The sequence below is a fragment of the Ovis aries genome, chromosome 5 (assembly GCF_016772045.2).
Source record: "Ovis aries strain OAR_USU_Benz2616 breed Rambouillet chromosome 5, ARS-UI_Ramb_v3.0, whole genome shotgun sequence".
Lineage (NCBI taxonomy): Eukaryota > Metazoa > Chordata > Mammalia > Artiodactyla > Bovidae > Ovis > Ovis aries.
The window spans coordinates 5,658,512-5,683,705 of record NC_056058.1 but is presented as its reverse complement, the minus strand read 5'-3'; the positions used below and the strand labels follow the sequence as shown (position 1 = coordinate 5,683,705).

The 25,194-nt window shown below is 57.0% G+C and overlaps 1 protein-coding gene and 1 long non-coding RNA gene across 11 annotated transcripts in view; one reads left to right on the top strand and one right to left on the bottom strand.

Annotated features, from left to right (window-relative positions):
* MYO9B (myosin IXB) overlaps positions 1–25,194 on the top strand; it is a 111,961-nt gene that overhangs the window by 84,778 nt on the left and 1,989 nt on the right. For 8 of the 10 annotated variants that reach the window (XM_042249712.1, XM_027969453.2, XM_042249709.1 and 5 more), the window contains 24 exons: positions 820–859; positions 1,924–2,046; positions 3,491–3,571; positions 5,816–5,926; positions 8,370–8,492; positions 9,616–9,765; positions 9,849–10,015; positions 10,873–11,778; positions 13,011–13,083; positions 13,260–13,378; positions 15,740–15,873; positions 16,168–16,325; positions 18,134–18,232; positions 18,345–18,518; positions 18,628–18,669; positions 18,876–18,987; positions 19,855–19,925; positions 20,362–20,554; positions 20,915–21,043; positions 21,308–21,413; positions 21,697–21,828; positions 23,723–23,846; positions 24,328–24,375; positions 24,726–24,868. In XM_042249712.1, coding sequence (XP_042105646.1) covers positions 820–859; positions 1,924–2,046; positions 3,491–3,571; positions 5,816–5,926; positions 8,370–8,492; positions 9,616–9,765; positions 9,849–10,015; positions 10,873–11,778; positions 13,011–13,083; positions 13,260–13,378; positions 15,740–15,873; positions 16,168–16,325; positions 18,134–18,232; positions 18,345–18,518; positions 18,628–18,669; positions 18,876–18,987; positions 19,855–19,925; positions 20,362–20,554; positions 20,915–21,043; positions 21,308–21,413; positions 21,697–21,828; positions 23,723–23,846; positions 24,328–24,375; positions 24,726–24,868 — 3,558 coding nt within the window. The remainder of the gene's footprint in view (positions 1–819; positions 860–1,923; positions 2,047–3,490; positions 3,572–5,815; positions 5,927–8,369; positions 8,493–9,615; positions 9,766–9,848; positions 10,016–10,872; positions 11,779–13,010; positions 13,084–13,259; positions 13,379–15,739; positions 15,874–16,167; positions 16,326–18,133; positions 18,233–18,344; positions 18,519–18,627; positions 18,670–18,875; positions 18,988–19,854; positions 19,926–20,361; positions 20,555–20,914; positions 21,044–21,307; positions 21,414–21,696; positions 21,829–23,722; positions 23,847–24,327; positions 24,376–24,725; positions 24,869–25,194) is intronic. The other 2 variants (XM_042249708.1, XM_042249710.1) reach the window with 2 other exon arrangements.
* Positions 781–8,373, bottom strand: LOC132659795 (uncharacterized). The gene is made up of 2 exons (XR_009600602.1): positions 7,580–8,373; positions 781–3,930 (listed from the first exon to the last, which is right to left on the bottom strand). It is a non-coding gene; the product is annotated as an uncharacterized LOC132659795 (long non-coding RNA).

Below are 25,194 nucleotides of genomic sequence, written 5' to 3'. Positions count from 1 at the left end.
GTGACAGTTTCCATACCCTCCTACCCAGCAGGCAGCCAGTGGGCACCAGCAGCTGCTTAGGGCTCAGGCCACCGAGAACAAAGCTTGTGCCTGCAGTGATGCCTGTTTGCAAAGTCATTTTTATGATGCCTCGTTCCACCCCACGGGGACAAACGTGAAACGACGCAAAGAGCCTTGGAGCCAAGCCTCTGGCAGATCTGCAGGGAACCATTTCCTCAGTGGGTCTTAGAAACTGCCCAGGCTGCAATTTTTAAAAAAATCTTTTCTTGTCTGCAAGATTCCATAAAGTGTCTACGAATGTGTGGGTGCTCCCCACTCCCTTGGCCAAAAAGATCAGCTTTCGTTTTTTAACCTTCTGCCAGTTCAAGTCCATAAGGCACCCATACACCCAGGCCCTATCTCAGTTCTTTGAGAGACAGACCCCTGACCTGGCCACGAGGGCAGGGGCTCCAGAAGGGTCTTCAGACCGCTTTAATGGTTCCCAACACCTAGCAAGTAGAGCTGGGACACCTGGTAGGCTCAGAGCTGCATGGGGCCCCTCGAAGCCCCCTTTGGGACGTCTCACTGTCATTCTGTGAGATCCACCAGATCCCCCCAGACACCCAGGGGCCCCTGCCACCTCAGGGGCAGCCGCTGGCCCGGTGAGGCAGGTGTGCACAGTCCTGGCGAGGCGGCGGCCTCGTTGCACTTGTGCCTCCGGACTCTGTCGCTCTCTCTGTTCTCGCTCCATCTAACCCGCAAGGCGTGGCTTGCTGAACTAACCCAGAGCCAGACACTGTGTTCCTTCTGTTCACAAAACCATTTTTAATATTTTGACAGGAAAAGTAAAGGTATCAAACAAAAGCAGATCATTCCAAAGGTAAACACACACAATACCGCCCAACACCGCCTCACGAGCAGCTGGCTCGCATCCTGTTTCCAGAAAGTGGGTTGGGGCGGGGGCTTTTACCTTCTCGAGCTTCTCTGATTCCTTCTCTTTCCTTCCCTCTCCCCTTTCCCCTCTGAAAAACTATCTCCTGTTGAAATGACACAGAGGGGTCTTTGTTTGGGTTTTCTAGAAGCAGGGCCTGTGATGTGGTCTTGGCACAAGTGGTGTACAGCGGGGAACTCCCAGGGGAAACCTGAGGTCGGGGAGGGCAGGAAGTGGGCTCAGCCGGATCCCAGGGAACCCAGGAGTGGCAGCCGTACCACAGAGCTTATCTCACCAAGAGGCGATGGGACCCTCCTGTCATGTCCCCACGTTGGGTGTCTTTAGCTGCAAGCCAACCCCAAGAGGGTGGGATGGGCCTCGTCACCTCCTGGGCATCCAGGGAGACGAGGCCTGTCAGCCAGGGTGGTCCTGTTGGGAAGGGGGCAGCTGTGCATTGCTGGCAGCCTAGACCCCAGCAGCCAGCCTTGGGTCAGGTACACCCAAGCGCCCTGTCTAGTCTGCGCGTACAGCGTGCTGAGGAATTCTGAAATTAGAGAGAGCGACTGCTCAGTCCACTTGGTCTAGCCAACAGGTGGGACAGCACTAAGGCCCCCCACCTTGTATTGACAGTGAGGGCTGGCCCACAGGAAGCCTGGCCGGATGAGCACTCACAGCAATGTGGGGTGCTTGGCGTGCCTCGAGCTGCACAGAGGGAAGCCAGCACTCCTCAGCTCTTGGTTTCTGGGCACTCAGGCCACAGGCGGACGTAATCAGCCCTCTAGGAGGCGGCACCCTCCTAGGTCGCAGCTCAGGCTCAGCCCCCAGTCAGGTCACCAGCGCTGCCTACCAGGCCCTCCTGTCCCAACCCCGTCTCTGACAGCACAGCCCCCAGACTGAGCCTAAGAGCTACCACCCCAGGGGGGCATTATCCTGGCTCTGGGGCAGCACAAGATGCTTCCCAGTGCCCCCTGGGGCTTTGGGAGGGCAGGCCAGACCCTGCGATTCTGTCCTAGAACCTGCTGGACTCCAAATCCCTGAAGCTGATTATCAGTATGACCCTGCACGACCGCACCACCAAGTCCCTGCTACACCTGCACAAGAAGAAGAAGCCGCCCAGCATCAGTGCCCAGTTCCAGGTGGGCGGCCCGGCGGGGTTGGGGGGGCGCTGAGCTCTACCTGGCACTCACGTGGCTGGGCCAAAACTCGCCCAGCACAGGGCGCTTCTCACTGTCCCCAGCGTTCTGACTGCAGCACCGTTTGCCATTTGGGGTGGGGTCATTCTCCGCGGTGAGGGCCATGCAGTGTGTCGTGGACCGTTGAGCAACATTGCTGGCCTCCACCCACCCAATGCCGGTAGCGTTGTCCAGACATGACTACCGAAACGCCTCCAGATAGTGCCAAGGCTCCCTGGGGGAACACAGTCACCCTTGTGGAGAACCACCATCTTAAAAGAGTCATGAGTCAGCGTGTGAGTTAATGTGAACACTGCACTGTGGCCTGAGATCACATTTCCCTGTTTGCCCTGGTTGCCAGGAAGCTCAGGGACACGTTTTTCTTTCTTTCAGTGGGGTCCAGTGGCCAATGAGGGCTTCCCTGGTGGCTCAGTGGTAAAGAATCCGCCTGCCAATGCAGGAGATGCAGGTTCAATCCCTCGGTCAGGAAGGTCCCCTGGAGGAGGAAATGGCCACCCACTCCAGTATTCTTGCCTGGAAAATCCCATGGACAGAGGAGCCCAGTGGGCTACAGTCATTGGGGTCGCAGGAGTCGGACATGCGTTAGCAACTAAACAACAGATGGCCGCAGGCTCTCACCATTAACTTTTCCGTTCCTTCCCGTTCTCCACAATCTAAGTCTTTTGTTTCCACTTCAGCTTTTATGTGTGTATGTATGTATATATATATATATATATAATACATCATTTAGAAACTCCCACAATGCCCTTTTGGAAATAGCAGGCCAGAGACCAAAATCACTGCAGCCATGATCCCTTCTGAGGCTGACTTTTTTTTTTCAATCAGAGAATTTAACATATGGAACTGGTTAAACAGGTACTAGAGGACTGAAAAGGCAGAAGGGGGACAGAGAGAGACCATTGAGACAGTAACCATGGGCAGGAGCTTGTACTTCTGAGGCTGAAGGAGCAAAAGGAACAGTTTGGGATTCTTAGAATTTAGGCACTTGGAAGCGAGGCCCTGCAGAGCTCAACCTCTGATTAAGAGGGTGGCCGCCAGCTGGTGCTGACATTTCTGTGGGGGCAGGAAGAAACGGGTTCTGTTACTAACCAGGGTTCTTGGCCTCTTTGACATGTGATTTAAATCCCTAGAAAGAGTCAATCTGATCCCACCACCTTCCCCGCCCTTTTCACCTGAGACACAGACATGGCAGCCCTCGGCCATGGGGACCCACAGCTCCCTTGGGGGCCCTCTGGGTTAGCATAGCCTCCTGCTGCAACCTCCCCTGTTCCCTGCCAGCACAAATACACCCCCGCTGATGCAGGAAGGTGACCTGGATCCCCTTCCCTTGAAGGACGTGCCCCTGAGGGGGTCCCAGCCCAACACCTTCCCCCGTCTCTCTCCTCAGACTTCCCTGAATAAGCTCCTGGAGGCACTGGGGAAGGCAGAGCCCTTCTTCATCCGCTGCATTCGCTCCAACGCTGAGAAGGTAAGGGGCTCCCGCAGCTCCAGGGAGGCGAAAGCCAAGCCCAGGTCTGGAGACTGGCAGGCAGTGTTACTGTGTGTCTAGGGGTGGGGGAGTGCTGGGAGTCAGGTGGGTTGGTCAGGAGAGTGTCCACCTGGAGGAAGCAAGTGTCCACACAGGTTCCGAGGACTGGAAGAAGCTGGTTCTGCTATCAGCCATGGTTCCTGGCCTTGTTGGGCACGTATTTCAAAAGTGTGCTCTAGCTAGCCGGGGGTGGCAGGGATCAGCAGGAGACAGCCGGGGCCATGTAGTGACCAGCCAGGAATAGAGACATCCTCTGGAACATGGGGGATTCCCCAGTGGCGCAGCGGTAGAGAATCCACCTGCAATGCAAGAAACCCAGGTTCGATCCCTGGATCGGGAAGATCCCCTGGAGGAGGGCACAGCAACCCTCTCCAGTATTCTAGCTTGGAGAATCCCATGGACAGAGGAGCCTGGCGGGCTACAGTCCATGGGGTCGCAAAGAGTCAGACATGACTGAAGCGACTGAGTACGCATACGCTGGAACATGGAGGGGCCCCAGAGAAAGCTGGCTCGAGGACAGACAGGCCAGGGTGCTCTTCAGATATATCCCCAAAGCAGTCAGCGCAGAAAATGTGTCAGATGGGAGAGGTTGAGGTCAGAAAACAGGAGCCCAGAGCCTGATGCTTATCCTGAACTTCCTGGGAGGACAGAGCATCAGAGGGGGGCCCCAGAGAAAGCTGGCTCGAGGATGGACAGCTCAGGGTGCTCTTCAGATATGTCCCCAAAGCAGTCAGCGCAGAAAATGTGCCAGATGGGAGAGGTTGAGGTCAGAAAACAGGAGCCCAGAGCCTGATGCTTATCCTGAACTTCCTGGGAGGACAGAGCACCAGGCAGCTGGAGGACCTGCTGCCAGGCTTTCTTCACCCCAGAGGTCCACTGGCGATTCTGTGCCCTCAAGAACTTTGCAGGAGCCATTCAGGACCTGGGCTTTCTCTCGTGCATGAGCGGATCTCTGAGCAAGGACATCCTGGTGACTGTTCACCCACATTCTCTGTCTCTGCTCTTCCTGTTTCTGTTCCTCTTCCCTGCTCCTGGGATGTTCCGCTAACCTCCAGAGCCCAGCTTGGCCCTGCCAGGTGCCAAGGCTTCCGTCACCAGGCGAGGACCTGGACTCAGGCTGTCTCCTCCTCCCCCACCCATTCCTGGTCCCCCAGCGACGGCATCTCGGAGGTTTCTGTCCCCACCCCCACCTTCCGCCAGCTGCAGAATCAGGCCCACCTGCCCCACCTGTTTGGATTTTGCCTCGACATTGGACAGCTCGGAAGACACTCCACCAGCACCTGCTCTGGGCAGGAGCCATGCTCGCGGCCTGTTCTTTGCTGTTGCGCATCTGTCCTGTGCTCCTTAGGGTTCTGAGGAGCATTCTCTCCAGTCTTGGAGAGCCCACCAGATACCAGCAGCCCCTCCTACCCTGTCATGACATCCCTCGCCTCATGCCCTTCCCTTCCCTCCCTCCACTTAAAGTAACACGCACCAGCGTGGTGTCCAGGCCGCCGAGCTCTGAGCTGAACGCTCACTGAACCCACCTCGTTTCAGCCTCTCCTCCCCCTCACCCCCAACCCTCCAGCAGCAAGCACCTCCCTGCTGCCCATGGCTTGGGCCCCCCTTTCTCCTCTGGGTCTTCACCTGGCTGCTTCCTGCCCTCCTCCCCTACCTGTCCTCTTCTCAGCTCTCAAGGCGTGGTCCAGGGTCCCCCCTCCTGTATCACCTCCCACGGCCCAGCCATGTGTTCTTTCTGCTAGATCCCCAGTACTCGTCCTGATCCCTGGCACAGGGTACGAGTTCAACATAGGTTTGGGAAGGGGCCTTTAGGAAATAAATCTTTGCACCAAGTTATCTTCAGTTAGGCAGTGAGAAGCAGTATCTGTCTCCCAGACAGCAGGGAATAGAGCAGATCAGATGCCATGTTTCCTAGAAGAGATGAATGCCTCAGGTATCACTGCTGAGCAGCCCCACCTCTTTATTTCAAAAAGCATGACTGAGGCAAAGGAAAAAACCAGGTGCCCGCAGCTGCCAGGCTGGGGACAATTCCCAGACCAGCCCCAGCCCATGGGTGTGTGCTGACTGCATCCGTATCTATAGTCCAGAGGGATGGCAGTCACATGGGAATCAGCACCTCCTCCCAGGGCTGCCTGTCCCTAGCCACCTGCATACGTCTTCCCTGACCGCTCAATCGCATTTCAGAAAGAGCTGTGTTTCGATGATGAGCTGGTGCTGCAGCAGCTGCGCTACACAGGCATGTTGGAGACTGTGCGGATTCGGAGGTCAGGCTACAGCGCCAAGTACACGTTTCAGGTAGGATACACTCATGCACGCGTATGGCTATCTGGGACACTGGCCACTTCCAGAGAGAACACTTCTCTGGAGCCTTGAGCCTGGCAGGTTACTTTCCATCGGGGTTTCTCCACCCTGATACTAATCCCCAAGTAGGGAAAATCCCCTGGAGAAGGAAATGGCAATCGACTCCAGTATTCTTGCCTGGGAAATCTCATGGACAGATGAGCCTGGCGGGCTGAAGTCCATGGGGGTCTACAAAAGAGTTGGACACGACTAAGTGACTAACAACAGTAACTGTTGGTATTTATACCAGATCATTCTCTCTCATAGTAGGGGGTGGGGGCCTAGTTCCTCACAGGAGGCTTGTTAAACCAAACAGGGAAGAGGGAATCACACAAGCAGATCCCTGTGTAACTTGGCCCTTTATTGAGCATTTTCTGGAATAGGCACTTTTTTTCCTTTCTCCAATCTTTACTTTTTTCTTAACATATATATATTTTATTGAAATATAGTTGACTTACAGTGTTTCAGGTGCACAGCAAGGTGATTCAGTTATACGTATGCTGCTGCTAAGTCACTTCAGTCGTGTCCGACTCTGTGCAACCCCATAGACGGCAGCCCACCAGGCTCCCCCGTCCCTGGGAGTCTCCAGGCAAGAACACTGGAGTGGGTTGCCATTTCCTTCAGTGCATGAAAGTGAAAAGTGAAAGTGAAGTCGCTCGGTCGTGTCTGACTCTTAGCGACCCCATGGACTGCAGCCCACCAGGCTCTTCCGCCCAGGCAAGAGTACTAAGAGTGAGTTGCCATTGCCTTCTCCAAGTTATATGTATACACATATATTATTTTTCAGATTATTTTCCATTACAGGTTATTACAAGATATTGACTTGTCTCTGTGCTTGTAATAGACACTTTTATACCCAGCTCTTTTATTCTGCCAGCCAGCTGCAAGGGGGCCCTGGTTCCAGTTTTCCCAGTGTGGAAACTGAGACCCAAGGAAATGACTTCAGGGTCCCTGGGCTTTCTAGAAACCAGAGAATCACTAGTAACACCAAACTGGTGAAGACGAAATTTCAACAGATTTTCAACTATATCATCATTGACGGTTGGGGCTGGGTCATGCTCTGTGGGGAGAAGGCAATGGCACCCCACTTCAGTAGTCTTGCCTGGAAAATCCCATGGACAGGGGAGCCTGGTAGGTTGCAGTCCATGGGGTCACACAGAGTCGGACACGACTGAGTGACTTCACTTTCACTTTTCACTTTCATGCATTGGAGAAGGAAATGGCAACCTACTCCAGTGTTCTTGCCTGGAGAATCCCAGGGACGGGGGAACCTGGTGGGCTGCTGTCTATGGGGTTGCACAGAGTCAGACACGACTGAAGTGACTTAGCAGCAGCAGCAGTACGTTCTGTGATGAGGGCCACCCTGTGCACCATTGCGTATTGAATAGCATCCCTGACCTCCACCCATAAGATGCCAGGAACACTATTCCCCTGAGTTCTAACAACCCAAGATGTCTCCATTTAACACCAAACATCCCCTGGGGTTAGCATAGCCCAGGTGGAGAACCCTTGGCTTATGCGGGGAGCTGGCAGCAGCTATGTAGTGCTTGAGTGAGCACTGAGCCTGAACCTAGAGGTAGAAGCCCCTGGTCCCCATTCCAGCTTTACCTGTGTGGCCTCAGGTACATGGCTTCACTGTGGCATGCCTCCCTCTTCTCATCCTCAGAAACGGGAATATCATCTTTCTGATCTGCATAAACAGGAAAGGCAAATTGCCGAAAAGGGAGAAAATGCTAATGTGTTTCACTCATGATTGGCTATTAAAAATTCAGCATAACTGTTTACTTAAAAGGGCATACCAGGACTTCTCTGATGGTTCAGTGGTTAAGACTCCATGCTCCCAATGCCCGGGGCACAGGTTTGTTCCCTGACTGGGGACACAGCATCTCCCATGCTGCACAGCATGGCCAAAAAAAGGTCAGAGGGCATACCCTGGGAATTTTCCCTGTGGTCCAGTAGTTAGGATGCTGCTTTTCTACTGCAGGGAATGCAGATTCAATCCCTGGTCGGGAAGCTTAGATCCCACATGCCATGCAGTGGAAAAAAAAAAAGCATACTTCCAGCTACGGTTCAACCCTCTAATGAATCACAGACTGTGAGCCCCCCACAGTCAACTTCATCTTCTGGTTCCCCCCCGACAACGCCAGCAGCCAGCAGGCCCTCGTGATGATGGTCACTCTCCCACTGACTGAAAGATCCAGTGCTGCATGTCTGCGACAGTCTTTCTTAAGCTTCAGACTATTTCGGAAAGTCCCAGATCTTAGTTTTGTCAACACTATTCATATCAATCCAGGTTGTGGCTTCAGAAGCGCCTTGACCGGGGAGTTGCTAGAGCCCTGTTCTTTGTGGTGGCAGAAACGCTCATGTAGATTCTCCTTTCTTACCCAAAATCACCCAGGATTTCACGGAGCAGTTCCAGGTGCTTCTCCCGAAGAATGCCCAGCCCTGCAGGGAGGTCATCTCTGCCCTGCTGGAGAAGATGGACATAGACAAGAGGTGCTACCAGATCGGCAAGACCAAGGTCCGCAGTCGCAGCCCTGGGAGGGCCCTGGCACCCATACCTTCCACTCCACACGGGGTCCTCACACAGCCCACACCACTCCCTGGAAAATAAGGGGTCTGCTGAGGAAGTACATTTCTTGGGGTGCAGCACGTTATTTCTTCCTGGAAGGCAGAGGGACAGACCTAAGGTGTGGGGCCCAGGCATCAGTTCCTCAGTTTCTCGTTTGTAGGCGGGAACTATCCTAGCATAGCACAGAGCGTTCAAGGGACTGGTCAGTAACCTTTGTGATGTCTCACAGCTCCCCAGCAAGGTAACCACGTGGAGTTACCAGGTGACCCAGCAGTTCCTCTGCTAGATATAAACCCAAAAGAACTGAAAACGTGCAAACAAATCCTAGTACGTGTGCATGCATAGCGGCACAGTTCTAGTCACAGTTGCCAAAGGGTAGAAATAGCCCGTGTGTCCATGAGCAGATGATGAATAAATAAACCGTGGCCCATTCACATGGTGGAATCTTATTCAGCTCTGATACACACTTACGTGGATGAACCTTGAAAATGTTATGCTGAGTGGAAGAAGCCAGGCACGAAAGGTCCTCTGGTGTATGATCTAGTTTATATGAAATGTCCAGAACAGGTAAATCGATAAAAACGGAAAGCTGGGGCTTCCCTGCTGGTCCAGTGGTTAAGACTCTGCACTTCCAGTGGAAGGGATGCAGGTTCAGTCCTGGTTTGGGGACTGAGATCCAACATGCTGTGTGATGTGACCCAAAAAAAATTTTTTTTTAAAATAAGACAGAGCAGATTAGGGGTTGCCAGGGCTGAGGGAGGGGGATTAGGAAGTCGCTACTAATGGATACGGAGTTTCCCCTGGGAGTGATGACATGTTTCATAGCTGGATAGAGGTGACCGCTGCACAATAGCATGAAAGTACTAAATGCCACCAAATTATTCACTTTAAATGGTTCATTTTATGTTCTGGGAATTCCATCTCAACATGTATTTTTTTTAAAAAAAAACTTCCTCTTCGTCAGGTGAGTAGTCAGTACACCAGCTCGGTCTTGCTCACTGCCGAGTGGGCTGAGCAGACCTGAGTACAGTGGTGCTGGAGGCTCGCCGACCCTTCCTGTGCCCGCCCCCAGGTCTTTCTGAAGGAGACGGAGCGGCAGGCCCTGCAGGAGACCCTGCACCGGGAGGTCGTGCGGAAGATCCTGCTGCTGCAGAGCTGGTTCCGGATGGTGCTGGAGCGCAGGCACTTCCTGCAGACGCGGCGGGCGGCCATCACGATCCAGGTGCCAAGGGGACCCGCGGGGCGGGTGGCGAGGCTGGCCGGGGCCACGCGCACCCAGCCCCTGAACGCCCCCTCCACTCTCAGGCCTGCTGGCGGTCCTACCGCGTCCGCCGGGCACTGGAGAGGACGCAGGCGGCCGTGTTCCTCCAGGCTGCGTGGAGGGGCTACCGGCAGCGGGCAGCCTACCGGCGCCAGAGACAAAGCATCATCCGCCTCCAGAGTCTCTGCCGGGGGCACCTGCAGCGCAAGAGGTGAGCAGAATGGGACCAAGCACCCCCCCACCCAACCCCCCAGAACATTCCACCCACTCAGCACTCAAGCGCTACCTGAGATACCACCTGGCCGGTAGAGCTGTCAGGATGTCCCTGTCTGGATGCAAGGAGGCTGAGGAGGGGCTGGCAGGTGGCACCTGTGGCAACCCCAGATCACCATTGGTGGCCCTCAGTCTCTGCTAGAGGACCCCCCCTCCTCCCACTGCACCTGCCCACCCCAGCAGCTGAGCAGAACACCTGGGCTCAGAGGCCACCGGGACTAACCCTCAGGGGCCCCCCCTGTCCCCACTCACAGGGAGTCCACCAGGCCAGGGGCCCCAGAGGAGTTCAGGGAGCTCCGAACAGATCCCTCCTGCAGCAAACCTAACAAAGGCCCCCCAACCCTGATGGCTCAGATAGTAAAGAATTTGCCTGCAATGCAGGAGACCCAGGTTCAATCCCTGGGTCAGGAAGGTCCCCTGGAGAAAGAGATGGCTACCCACTCCAGTATTCTTGCCTGGAGAATCCCATGGACAGAGGAGCCTGGCGGGCTACAGTCCATGGGGTATAGTCCACAGAGTCAGACCCGACTGAGCAACCAGCACTTTTCACTTTTTTCACTGAACCCATTAGGCAGCAGTGCCCATGACAAGATGAGGCTATTCCCTGTCTCCCCCTTTTCCTGGCTGAGGATGGGGCCACCTTTCAAGAAGCATCTCTGGGGGCCAGGGTCTCACCCCTTGGCAGAGGGGGGAGCCTGGCCCCCCAGCCCTGTACCTGCAGGTGGAACAGGGTTCCCCAACGCCCTGGGTGGATTTGCTCCTGAACCCACCTCCTTTCCTCCCCCGCCCCACCAGGTTCAGCCAGATGGTGGAGGAGAAGCAGAAAGCTGAAGAGAAGGAGAGGGAAGCCGAGCAAGCTGCGAAGGAGGAAACCGCCGAGGCCGGGCTGGCCCAGGCAGCTGGCCCAGAACCTGAGCGGGGCCTAGAACCCTCCACGGAGGGCGAGCCTTTGGACCTGGAGCCCGAGGTATGGCCCAACGACGGGGCTCCCCCAGCCGAGAGCTGCCAACCTGAGAAGGAGGTCCCGAGCGTGGAGAAGGCGCCCCCAGCCCAGAAACACGCGGGTGAAGGTCGCGAGAAAGTGCCCCGCAGCCGAGAGAAGCGTGAGTCACGGCGACAGCGGGGGCTGGAGCACGTGAAGCTCCAGAACAAGCACATCCAGTCCTGCAAGGACGAGCACACCCTCAGAGAACTTTCTGGAAAGGCTGTCCCAGAATCAGAGGAGAGCCTCCCGGAAGACACAAAGGAGGGCAGGGAAGATGAAAGCCCTTCGGGTGCCAGGACTGAGATGGAGATGGCGGCCCCCAAGAAGCAGCCTCAGGTGCCCCCACAGGCCCCGCCGAGCAGCCCGGACTCGGGAGAAGCCCAGGCCGGGAGCCCCAGGCCCAGCCACGAGGAACGACCCACCAGCCTGGCCCTGGACACCAGGGTCACCGTGCTAGGTCCCAGTGCCACCCCGGAGACCCCCAAGGACAAGAGCAAGCCAGGGGTCAGCCCCAGGGCCCAGGACAGGCCCGACAGTCCTGGAGGCTCCACACAGATTCAGCGGTACCGGGACCCTGACACTGAGCGGCTGGCCAACGCTGTGGAGCTGTGGCGGGGCAAAAAGCTGATGACCACGGGCAGCAACACCATGCTGAGTCAGTCCCTGGACCTCAGCGAGCGGCACCGGGCCGTGGGGGCCACCCTCACACCCACAGAGTAAGCCTGCACCCTCCTTTGTCCGAGCGAGGGCTGGGGTGCTGGGGAAGTGGGGGTGGCTGTACAGCCATGCACAGCCTCGTACATCTCAGAAACACGTGCGGTTCAGTGCCCGAGAGCCGACACCAGGTGGGCAGCAGCCCCAGGGAAGCAGGGTGCCAGAGGGAATGTTGGGAAAGATGAAGCCTCTGCCCAAATGACCGCTGTTCACACAGAAAGCCTGCAGCCTGGTGGGGCGTGGCCCCTCGGGTTGAGGCTCCCCCAGCTCCAGCCTGGTGGGGCGTGGCCTCTCAGGTTGAGGCTCCCCCAGCTCCAGCCTGGTGGGGCGTGGCCTCTCAGGTTGAGGCTCCCCCCTCTGCAGCCTGCCTGGGCCTCAGCTTCCTCATCAGCGGGTGGGGGTGATTGCGCACATGCACCTAGAGGTTGCAGGAGCGGCTCTCGACACACTTGGACCCCTTCTTCTCCTTGTTCATTTGCTAAGTTGTGGCCAGTTCTTCACGACCCCATGGACTGCACCTCGTCGGGCTCCCCTGTCCTTCACCATCTCCCAGAGTTTGCTCGAACTCATGTCCATTGAGGCGGTGATGCCGTCCAACCATCTCATCCTCCGTCGCCCCCTTCTCCTCCTGCCCTTAGTCTTTCCCAGCTTCAGGGTCTTTTCCAATGCTTTGGCTCTTCACGTCACGTGGCTCCAAAGTATTGGAGCTTCAGTATCAGTCCTTCCAGTGAATATCCAAGGTTGATTTCCTTTAAGATTGACTGGTTCAATCTCCTTGCAGTCCAAGGGACCCTCAGGAGTCTTTTTGAACACCACAGTTCAAAAGCATCCATGCTTCAGTCCTCAGCCTTCTTTATGGTCCAACTGTCACATCCATATGTGACTACTGGAAAAACTGTAGCCCCTGGACCCCTAGTAAGCTAAATATCATGAATGTCAGTGACTCCAAGACCCAGCCCCTTGTCGCAGAGGCTGGCTTCTCCAAAGGAAAGAAGAGGTGGAGGAAGACACAGACCTTCTGCCAGTACAGGCTTTCTTGGCCCCGGGATGACAGGCCTCTGGGGCCGGCTCCATCTCTGTGGTGGGGGCCGTTCTGAACCCCGTGAGGTACAGAGCAGCATCCCCGGTTTCCACCCACCAGATGCAGGAGCACCACCCCTCCCCCAGGCCCGACAGCCCCAAACGTCTCCTGCTCCCCCTTGTCAGTAAAAGCCGCATTTCTGTGATCTCACAGGGAGAGGCGCGTCTCCTTTTCCACGAGTGACGTCTCCAAGCTCCTCCTGTCCCCATCCCAGACCAAGACTCAGGTAAAGCTTCAGGCGGCGGTTCCCACCCCTGAGGGTCCAGGCCCACTTCCATCTCCGCTGCCCTAGCACCACCAGAAGCAAACGGTGGATAGAAGGCACGGCGGCACTGGGGGAATCCCTGCTTTCCCTCTAGCGAGGCTGCCTGCCTCTGCTCACCCAGCCCCGCTCCCCTACAGCCTTCTGCAGAAACAGATGGGGAGCCCAGCACGAAGAAGCTGACCATCCAGAAAAAGAAGTCGGCCGACGCAGCCTCAGGGACGGACGCCAGCCTGTCCCCAGGCTCTGCCGAGTCTAAGTAGGTGTAGGGTTTTGGGGGGAGGGGGGCTTGGGTACACCCAGCGTGTCTGGGGCCTTCAGGCCCACAGCGGTCTCATCTCCTAAGCCAGTCCTGCTCTGACCACTGCTGCCTTTTTTGGCCACTTGGTTTGCAGGCTCTTAGTGGACTGACCGGGGATTGACTCTGACCCCTCAGCAGCGAAGGTGCCGAGTCCTCACCACTGGACTGCCAGGGAATTCCCATAAGCCAGTTACACTTAGGAAGCTCAGTTGGGGGGCATTTACTTGGCAGTTCCGTGAAGAGAAACCCACATGGAGCACAGACTGTTGCCACATCGGGGTGAAATGATTCCCACTGAAGCCTGGAGACAGTGTGGGCCACCCCCCCTGAGGCCACAGCCAGTGTCCTTTGGCCATTTATGGAGTAATTCCTGGGCTTCCCAGGTTGCACCAGTGGTAAAGAACCCACCTGTTAATGGAGGAGACATAAGAGACTCAGGCTCAATCCCTGGGTCGGGAAGATCCCGTGGAGGAGGGCATGGCAACCCACTCCAATATTCTTGCCCCGAGAATCCCATGCACAGAGGAACGTGATGGGCTCCAGTCCATAGGGTTGCAGAGTCAGACACGACCAAAGCGAGTCAGCACGCACGAACGGAATCATTACTAGCTCCCAGCACCCCCATCCCCATGTCAGGGAACCCTCCAGGTCTTTGAATTGCAAAATCTGGGTTACAGCTTTATCCCCCAAAAGCCCCTTCCACAGAGATGTAGGTGGTTCACAGAGCAGAGAGGTTGGGCCCTGGGACTGGGGAGCTTTGATCCAAACACTGAACGCGAGCCTGAGGATAGTGAGGAGTGGACTGCAGTGGGAAGAGAGAGCCCCCGACTCTGGGGAGACACCTACTGCCAAAACAAAGTACAGGAAACAGGGACACTTCAAACAACAGGAACTTACTCTCGTTTTTCTGGAGGCCAGAAGTGTGAAATCAGGGCGTGGGCAGGGCCGTGTGTTCCTCCAAAGAATCTCAAGGAGGGACCCCTCCTTGCCTCTTCCCGCTTCTGGGGGCGGCAGGCGCTCCTCGGCTTGTGGCTGCACCCCCTACCCCAGTCTCAGCCTCCATCTTCACATGACACTCTTCTCTCCCATTTCTTCTTTTTTTTTCTGGCTGTGCTGGGTCTCGGTTGCTGTGCGCAGGCTCAGTAGTTGCGGTGCATGGGCTTAGTTGCCATGAGGCATGTGAGATCTTAGTTCCCCAACCAGGGATCGAACCTGTGTCCCTCGCATTGGAAGGCAGATTCTTTACCACTGAGCCACCAGGGAAGTCCCTTTCTGTCTCTTATGAAGACAACTTGTCACTGGCTTTAGAGCCCATATGGGGAATCCAGGATGACTCAGGATCTTAAGATCCGTTGTTCAGTGTCTTAGTCCATGTAGGCCGCTGTAACAAAACACTACAGACTGAGCTGGAGGCTGGAAGTCTAAGATCAAGGTGCCAGCAGATTTGGTATATGGCTCATAGAGGCCTTTTCACAGCGTCCTCACACGGAGGAAGTGGCAAGGGAGCTCTCTGGGGTCTCTTAAAAGGGAACTAATCCCATTAATGAGGGCGCCACCCTCGTCACCTAATTACCTCCCAAACTATCACAGCATCCCTATCACCATCACACTGGGAGTTAAGCTTCAGTATACAGATTTAGGAGGACACATTCAGTCCATAGCACGTGGTCATATCTATAAAGACCCTTTTCCCAGATAAGGTCATGCTCATAAGCCCTGAGGGCTAGCGCATGAACAAATCTTTGGCGAGTGGTCATCATTCACCCCATCACACATCTCCACAGTATATGATTTTGGGTTTATTCTTTGAGTCCCCCCACAGAAACCTTGTGCTTATAAAAATATCTTGGGGGAGGGAGGAGAGGGAGATTTCTCTTTTTCTCTTTGGCTGTGCAGGCTCTTTGCTGTGGCACATGACCTTCCCTAGTTGTGACTCAAGAGCTGCCTAGCATGAGGGCTCTGTAGCTGCAGCGAGTGGGCTCAGCTGCCCTGAGGCATGCAGGATCTTGGTTCCCCAACCAGGGACAGAACCCACATCCCCTGCACTTAAAGGCAGATTCGTAACCACTGGCCCATCAGGGAAGTCCCCAGTTTTCTTTACGCGTGAAAATGGGGTCACACTGTGACATCTGCTCGGTATCTCTTCACCCAACTCCCCTGTCAGTTCACGCAAACCAGCCTTATTTGTAATGGGATCCCCTGCCAGTGGTAACCAGTGAAAGGGCTATTTCTCATTAACAGCAGGTTGACCCTTCCTTTGGCCTCAAATCTGCCTTCATTTCCTGAGACTTAAGCAGAGCCCCCTATTTTCTCCTATAGATCCGCGTTTAAGAGACTTTTCCTTCACAAGAACAAGGATAAGAAATTCAGCCCAGAGGGTGGAGAAGAGACAGAGGGCGCCATCCCTGGGCAAGCCATCCTGGAAGCCACCACCACAAAGAAGAACCTAGAAGGTTGGTGACTCCCAGATTCAGAGACGGAGAGCAGAGCTCCTGGGTCCACTGAGGGTCGTCCCAGGCGAGGACCTGAGTCAGCTGTGGGCCAGCCCTGGTCACACGGTTTCAGGCTGGTCCCCATCCCCAGAGGCACTTTCTGGCTACAGAACTCAGTGTGCGGGGCGTGGGGGCCCTAGTTCCCCATGCTGGTGACCGCGTCCTCCCCAGAAACCCACCACGCCTACTAGCCTCTCCTGCCCCCTTCCCCCCCGCCTCCAGTCCCCTCCGGCCACCAGCACCCTTATGCCACAGGTGAGAAGCACCCCAAGGAGCCAGGAGGCAAAGGGAAGAAGAACCGAAACCTCAAGATTGGCAAAATCACGGTGTCAGAGAAGTGGCGAGAGTCCGTGTTCCGCCAGATCACCAACGCCAATGAGCTCAAGTACCTGGATGAATTCCTGCTCAACAAGGTGGGCGGTGGGGGCCCTGGGCTGGGAACACTGGGGGCGGGGGCCCTACGCAGAGCGGCCCCAGACCAAAGCCCTTATCGTGTGGGGACAGAAAGGCCAGGTCCGTGGTTCCAACACATAGAAGGTACTGGAGATCACATGCTTCTGTCTGTGTTTGGCATCTGCTGGTTTTCTACAAAACCCAGCTAGGATTCCCATGAGGTCACCTGCAGTCATCCTGTTCTGTACACATACTGACACACCGGCAAATGTGTGCCTTACTACAAGGCCTGCACAGTGTGAGGAGCCGGTCATACCCGAAGCGTCTGATTCCGGGACCTAGCACCACCCTTCACCCGCTGAAGTCGTCCAGAGTACACGGGCGTGTCACGTGGGCTGGGTGCCCGGCAGATGCATCTATTTCTGCAGTCCCTGCCCAGAGTGCTTGAGCTCTGCCGATTGCAGACACTCGGTTTGCTGTCTCACGGCGCCCCTTGGGGGCAGTTTCCTGCCTTCTCCGCGTGAGGAAGCAGCTGGCCTCCAGAATAACCTTCTAAGTGGAACAGCAGACACACAAGTGCCACCAGGCTGTTCCTAGGTCCTGTGGCCTTTCCTCGCCCTACCACGCAACTGCAGTTGATTGTGCACAAATTACTTTATCTAGAACAATTTTGGGGACCTCCCTGGTGGTCCAGCAATTAAGACACTGAGCTCCCGCTGCAGGGGGCCCAGGTGCAATCCCTGGTCAGGGAGCTAGATCCCACACGCCACAACTAAAACCCAGCTTGCGTGCATGCTCGGTTGTGTGCGACACTCTGCAACCCCGTGGACTGTTGCCCACCAGTCTCTGTCCAGGGAATTTTCCAGGCAAGAGTGGGTAGCCATTTCCTTTTCCCAGGGATCTTCCCGACTCAGGGATCCAAGCCAATTCTCTTACAGCTCCTAAATTGCAGGTGGATTCTTTACCACTGAGCCACCTAGGAAGCCTCCAAGACCCAGCACAGGCAAATTAATTAATTTCAAAAAAAAATTTTTTTTTTTTTTACAAAATGCATTCAGTGCAAGGCAATGATTGAGCACTTACTGTGTACTAGAGGGGCTTCCCAGGTGGCGCCAGTGGTAAAGAACCCACCTGCCAGTGCAGGAGGTGTAAGAGATGAGGGCTGCATACTTGAGTCAGGAAGATCCCCTGGAGGAGGGCGTGGCAACCCACTCCAGTATTCTTGCTTGGAGAATCCCATGGGCAGAGGAGCCTGGCGGGCTGCAGTCCATGGGGTCGCAATTGACTTGACTTAGTCACGTGTGCAGTAAAGGTGAGATCAGGTGTGTTCACACCTCAGTTTCAGGCAGCCCCACAGCCAACAGAGCAGCATTTGAGGGCGTCAGAGGGAGCCATCAGGCTGATAGGAACAATAAAGGGTTAAGACACCCATCAAAGGGGGAGGCATCTTGAAATGATCAGGCTATGTGAGGCAGCCCCAGTCCTGGGCTGTGGCCAGGAGTAAGCACCTGTGCCGGGCAGCAGGAAGGGCCCCGTTAAACCAGGGTTTCTCAGCCAGGGCTGAGTCTGCCCCTAGGGGACACTTGGCAACATCTGCAGATGGTTTTGGTTCTCACAACTGGGAAGTGTTCCCAGCACCGAGCTGGGGAAGCCAAGATTGCTGCTCAACACCCACAGTAAGTGATCCCAGAGAGACCAGGGTTGACAGGAGGGCCCGAATAGCTCCCAGGGGAGCCAGGGAAGGACCTGGGACAGGGCAGAGCGGTGACCACCCAGACGCCCGGCTCCAGGCAACGCGGGGTCAGCACGTCTCTCCCTCCCTCTCCAGGTGAATGACCTGCGTTCCCAGAAGACTGCCATTGAAAGCTTATTCATCGAAGCCACCGAGAAGTTCCGGAGCCACCTCAAGACCATGTACTCCTTGCCCGTACGTGCAGCCCAGCCCCGGGGAGGGGCCCCGAGGCTGCCCCCACCCCTCCCCAGCCCGGACGCCGCCATCCGTCCGTCCTACGGGAGGGTCACAGCCTGCATTCCCACAGAACGTGGAGATCCACGTGGGCTACAAGGACCTCACGGAGAACTACCAGATCGTCGTGAACAACCTGGCAGCCGAGCGCGGCGAGAAGGACACCAACCTGGTCCTCAACCTCTTCCAGTCACTGCTGGACGAGTTCACCCGCGGGTACACCAAGAACGACTTCGAGCCTCCCAAGGTGGGTGCAGCTGCTCTGGGTGCGGGAGGGTCCCTGTGCCCACGCCACTGGGGAGGGGCAGTATCCCCAGGGGGCCCCACGCAGACCTGGCCTCTGTGCTCTCTCACAGCAGAGCAAAGCTCAGAAGAAAAAGCGGAAGCAAGAACGCGCTGTGAGTATGTGTGTGCTCGCGTGCATGGGGGCGTGTGTGTGTGCACGCGCGCACGCACCCAGGGAAGCGTGCGTTTTCCCACCCAGCCCTAAGGGATCCCCATCCTGAGATGCCATGGGAGATGGGAGGTGTCCCCACCAGGTGGCGCCCCGGTGCCTCCGGGGGTCCACCTGCCCACGCAGCTCCCCCCCCCCCCCCCCCCACAGGTCCTGCAGCACAATGGGCACGTGTTTGTCAGCTACCAAGTGAGCATCCCCCAGTCCTGTGAGCAGTGCCTCTCCTACATCTGGCTCATGGACAAGGCCCTGCTCTGCAGCGGTGAGTGCCCCTCCCCTGCCCCCTGCCCCGCCGCACCCCCGGCCTACTCCCGGCCTACCCCCAGACACCCGCCCCACACCCTCTGACCCCCGACTGCATCCCCAGCCCCTCGCTGTGGGGCTTCACCCTAGCTACAGGGCCAGCCTTTTCAGAACACCGCCCCCGGACTTCCCCTGTGGTCCATTGTTTAAGACTCTGCCTTTCCAACGCAGGGGGCACAGGTTTGATCCCTGGTCAGGGAAGTTCCACAAACCACAGGATGTGGCCAAAAATAAATACACAGAAAAAAAGAACAGTGCCCTTCACCACAGGGCAGTGAGGCCGCGCCTCACCTACTCATACCCCACCGCTACTGTTGTGCTGGGCCAGAGGCCGGTCCTCAGCTGACCCCAAGGCCTCCCCCAGCTCCGTAGCCAGGTCCCCTTGAGCCATATTTGTTCTTGTTGCCCTCACTGCCTGAACTGCCAGCCCCTCCTCATGTGCCAGGCAAAGCCAGCCAGTCCCCACAGGCCCTGAGAGACAAGTGCCGCCCAGAATGACCCAGCTGGCCCCCACCCGGGCAGCCAGGAGCTGACCAAGCCTGGGTGGGAACCCAGCCATCCCCTGGAAGCCCAGGCCGGGTCAGACAGGCCTCTAGCACATCTGTCTTCCTGCCAGAACCAGTCAGGACTGGCTTTCTTTCCAGGCCAGGGTAATTTTCTCTCCCCTCAGCCCGTGTGAGGAGCAGCCTGCCACCTCACGTCCATAATAAATGCCCAGGTGGTTGTCATTGTCCCGAGACCCCGGGACAGGCAGCCGCGGGACCCCGAGTCCCTGAGGCACTGTTGGTGACCACCCTCTCCCGCCACCCCCGCCATGACCTCCTAGTGTGCAAAACCACCTGCCACAAGAAGTGTGTGCACAAGATTCAGACCTGCTCCATCATGTGCTGGAAGAAGGTGAGCCTGCCAAGGCTGGGAACTTTCCAGAACACCCGAGGGAGGCCGTCCTGAGAGATGTGGGGGAAAGGCTGGCCATCAGGCTGGAGCGCAGAGCTGGCAGCGGGGGCAGGTCCTGTCAGCCCCCGGGGCCCCCCCAAAGCTGGGGGCGGGCTTGTGTGTGCATCTCAGACCCCGGCCCCATTCCCCCGCCACCAGGGGCAGGGAGACCCCTCCCCTGCACACAGGGGAGGTGGGGTCCTCAGTGCTGCGCTGCAGCACTTCACTTAGAGACCCCTTGCCAGCGACCATCAAGGGACCTCCACAGCCCAGCACCTCTGGCAGGTCTGCAGGGGAGAAGGAGGGGCAGGGAGGGCCAGAGGCCACAGAGGAGGCCCAGGGGATGACAGGGAAGGCAGCCAGCCCAGGCCTGACCCGTCCCCACTGCCCATCACAGACTGAACCAGGCGCTGAGTCGGGCCACTTTGGCGTGTGCGTGGACAGCCTGACCAGCGACAAGGTCTCAGTGCCCATCGTGCTGGAGAAGCTTTTGGAACACGTGGAGATGCACGGCTTGTACACCGAGGGCCTCTACCGCAAGTCGGGTGCCGCCAACCGCACGAGGGAGCTCCGGCAGGCGCTGCAGACAGGTAGGTGCTGGGGGAGGTGGGTGGGCTTCCCCGGTGGCTCAGACAGTAAAGAATCTGCCTCCAGTGCAGGAGACCCGGGTTCCATCCCTGGGTCAGGAAGATGCCCTGGAGAAGGAAATGACAACCCACTCCAGTATGCTTGCCTGGGAAATCCCATGGACAGAGGAGCCTGGCGGGCTACAGTCCATGGTGTCACAGTCAGACACGACTGAACAACTGAGCACGCATGTGGGAGGTGGGTGCTGGGGGAGGAAGGGGCCGGAGACGGGTGAGTGTCAAGGGCAGGAGGGCGCCACCTGGGGCTCCAGGCTCAGCCCACCTGCCTTCCTCATGCTCACTGGCCGTGCGCCCACCCTGCAGACCCCATGGCAGTCAAACTGGAGAACTTCCCCATCCACGCCATCACCGGGGTGCTCAAGCAGTGGCTGCGGGAGCTGCCCGAGCCCCTCATGACCTTCGCCCAGTATGGTGATTTCCTCCATGCCGTCGGTGAGTCCCCGCCACTGTGGCGAGGGTGGGCAGTTGGTTGAGGGCAGGGGCCAGAGGCTTGAGCCTCTGCTACGGCCAGTCAGGGAGGAGGGACCCCCATCTCCCCAGGTGAGAAAACAAGGCGTTGACTGGGCCCAGGACTGCTCTATGGCCCTGCCTCCTTGCCACACACACTGCCCCGGGCCCTACACAGTGGGAGACTGCAAGCACCCTGGGGCCCATCGAGTGGGGGCCGCAGGTCTCTGACACCCGGGACCCTCCTAGAGCTCCCAGAGAAGCAGGAGCAGCTGGCTGCCATCTATGCTGTCCTGGAGCACCTGCCAGAAGCCAACCACAACTCCCTGGAGCGGCTCATCTTCCACTTGGTCAAGCAAGTGCCCGTGCCCTAATTGCCGGCTGTCTGGAGGGTGGGGTCCCAGTGAGAGCCCCGCCGTAGCATTCTCTGGGCTGGCGTGCCCTGGTGGCTCCCTGCCAAGGCATGAGCCTGTGTTGGGGGGTCCGGCTTTTTTGTGGACCTTTCTCTCTGCCCTGCAGAAGCCAGCGTTTCTCACCTCCCACCTGTGGCAGCACTTTCCCCACAGTGACTCCCCAGCCTCTGGACTCTGGTTTGGGATCTCCCCGCAGCCACCCCCTAACTGCCGCTTGCCACACAGGGTGGCCCTGCTCGAGGATGTGAACCGCATGTCACCCAGCGCGCTGGCCATCATCTTCGCGCCCTGCCTCCTGCGATGCCCTGACAACTCAGACCCCCTGGTCAGCATGAAGGATGTCCTCAAAATCACCACGTGAGTGCCAGGACCGAGCAGCCCCTACCCCCAACACACACCCAGAGCAACCCAGCCAGGGACCCCACAACTGAACAGGACAGCCCGCTCCAGAATCCTAGGATGGCCTAGCCTCGGTAGCATGTAAATGTGCCCGCAGAGAAAAACCCAGAAGCACATACCCCAGGGGACTTCGTACTCCCAATTCAGGGGGCCCAGGTTCGATCCCTGGTCAGAGAACTAGATTCCATGTACTGCAACTAAGACATAGTGCAGCCAAACACACACACACACGCACACGCACGCACACACACACCCAGGAGGACTTCCCTGATTCCTCAGTGGATACAGAATCCACCTGTAATGCACGAGACACAGGTTCGGTCCCTGGGTGGAGAGGGTCCCCTGGAGAAGGAAATGGCAACCCCCTCCAGTATTCTTGCCTGGGAAATGCCATGGACAGAGGAACCAGGCGGGCTACAGTCCATGGGGTTGCAAAGAGTCAGACACGACTTAGCAGCTAAACCACCACCACCACCCCAGGAGGTGTCCTGAGCACTGGGGTCCTCCATGGACTTCATTTGCTCTCCCTACCCTTCCTTTTCTTCTGAAGTCATGTAGAAAGTCATGACTTTCTACAGTCACACTAAACCCAAACTCCTGACAAAGTCTAAAAGTGTTCTGGCTGCTGTGATGGGCAAACAGGGCTCTTGTGACAGACGAGGCCAAGAAGCAACCGGGCCTTGTGGGGGCATCCTGAGGCTGACACACGTCCAGACTCAGGAGGAGGCCTGGCAGCACCTCCCCTCCAGCGGCAAGAGCATCACTCCTGAGCTTTTTTTTGAGGGTGAAAACCCAAAAACCAGGGAGAAATCCCTCATCCCCAGTCCAGAGTGAGGGACAGATGGTGAACCCCACATTCCCAGCCTCTGGGAGCAGTGGGAACTGGCAGCAAAAAGGAGCAATTGTCTCAAGGTTCCTTCTTCCCACCAAATGATCTTCAAAATTCTCAGAAAGTTCTTCAGGAGGATGGACTTCCCTGACAGTCCAGTGGTTAAGACTCCAAGCTTCCAATACAAGGGGCTCAGGTTCGATCCCTGGTCAGGGAACTAGGATCTCACATGCTGCACAGTATGGCCAGAAAAAATTAAAATGAATGAAAGAGAAAGGACTCAGAAGGGCGTCAGCAGACATCCATCACTAAGAAGATACTGTTTAGGTGGTAAGTTGTAAAAGTAAGAACTTGTCACCCAGGGTGGTGTCACAGGCGAACACAGGCAGGCCTGAGGGCTATGCCTGACCATGAGTTCCCCCACGCGTAAACAGCAGCTGGCAGGCAGAGGGGAGCGCCCGCTGAGGCCTGACACTACGCGGCAGCCATGTGTGTTGACAGATTGTCTTCCAGCCTGTTCCAGCACGTAACTTGCTACTGTTTTTATCTGTGATCGTGGCAATAGGAGACCTGAGTCATGACTGCCTCTCCATCCAAACTGACCCCATCCCATCCCGCCCCACCCTCCCTGCCCTGGTGTTGACCATTGCCCCGACCCGCAACCATTCCAGGCTGGCCCTGACCACTGAGCAGAGGTGTCTTGGGTCACAACTGACTTCTAGAGCCCTTGGGGCCAGCTGCCTACAGCCCATGGGGTAAATGGCTCACATGGTACTCTACTTCCTCCTTCAAAGGAGGAGGCTTATTAAGACGGATTCAGGCTCAGAGAGGTGGGGTGAGGTGCATGAGATCACACAGCGAGTGAAGCAGGGCCACGATGGGAGCCACAGCCTTGCCTGTGGCCCTGCCTGCTCTCTGGGTCTCTCCCTCAGCCACCATGCCCGTATTGGGCCAGCATCTCCCTAGATGTGGGGCCCTCACGTTGGCCATCCCGGGCCGGTAGCTGAGCAGCCTTCTCCACAGGTGCGTGGAGATGCTGATCAAAGAACAGATGAGGAAGTACAAAGTGAAGATGGAGGAGATCAACCAGCTGGAGGCTGCTGAGAGCATGGCCGTTCGAAGGCTTTCTCTGCTGCGCCAGAATGCTGTGAGCTGTGCTGGGCGGGGCTTTGGTGGGGCGGAGCTGGGCAGGGGCGGGGCAGGGGCGGAGTCTCACTTGTCTGCCCAGCGCACACTTGCAGCACACATCCTTGGCCACAGTCAGCCTGACCTGGGGCCTCATGGCAGCATGGTTAGGGGCCGATTCCTTACCTCGGCCAAAAGACCACCATCCTAGACCAGCCTCAAGGTCGGCTGTTCCTCTCAGCAGTGGGGGAGAAACCTGTCACCTACTTGGTAGGGCTCTTGGTCATTCTCCAGCCACAACCCTAGGCCCCACCCATAGGGAAACACCCACAGCAGAAGAGGCTTGGGGTGGGGGGGCGGATAGGAGGATAAAGGGCCAGTCTCAGGCTCCTGTGGGAGGACCCTGTCCTTGTCCCCACAGTCAGACATGCCTTATGCCCATGACTAACACTTAAGCCCTGGTCGTGGCCCTGTGTGGTCACCCTCTCTTATCTCTCTCCCAGCCATGGCCTCTCAAACTGGGGTTTTCGTCTCCCTATGAGGGGGTCCTGGTATGTACACCTACGGTCCGCCCTCCTCACATGTCTCCCGGCGCGGTGCATGCTGGGGTTCCTCTCGGCCCCTAGGGTCCTCGTAGAATAGGTCGAGCGTGTCCTAACCTCTGAAAGTGCATGCTGGGGGAACTTCATTGCCTGCTGATCGCCTGTGCTGAAGACAACTAATCAGCCAAGTACTGGCCATTGGGTCCCCGCATGATCCCCAGAGAAGCCTCACTAAACCTAGACTTCCCTGTCAGAACTAACCTCCCCCAGAGCTGCTCGTACCACCCTCTCCCCGTCTGCAAGCACTGATTTCCCACCCACCCAGAGTGGCTGGCCAGACACGCTGCATCTTTCCGCAGATTAAGAACCCCAAGGCCCGGGGGAGCAGCAGCAGTGGCCCGGAGGAGCTGGGGGTGCTGCAGGAGGAGGAAGCAGCTGGTGGCGATGAGGATCGGGAGAAGGAGATCCTAATCGAGCGGATCCAGTCCATCAAAGAGGAGAAGCAAGTGTCTCTCTGATCCCTCACCACCCTTAGCTGCCCTGTCTGGTCTCCGGCCACTGGCCCCTGCACTAGAGGGGGTCTGGCTGTTAGGAGGTTGACGGGCTAGGCTCAGCCCTGTGGTCCAAGGTCCATCTCTTGGGGCTCTGCTGTCCTATAACACAGCCTAGGACTGTTTAAACCTCCCACTTGGCCATCATGGTGGTCCACGGGGAGAGGAGAGGCCACAGGGACGATGCCTGAACCTAAAGTTGGCCTCAGCTAGGGTGATCCAGCAGTTTATTATCCAGTCAGGGTGGACGTATGAACAGAGATGCAATTGACAAATT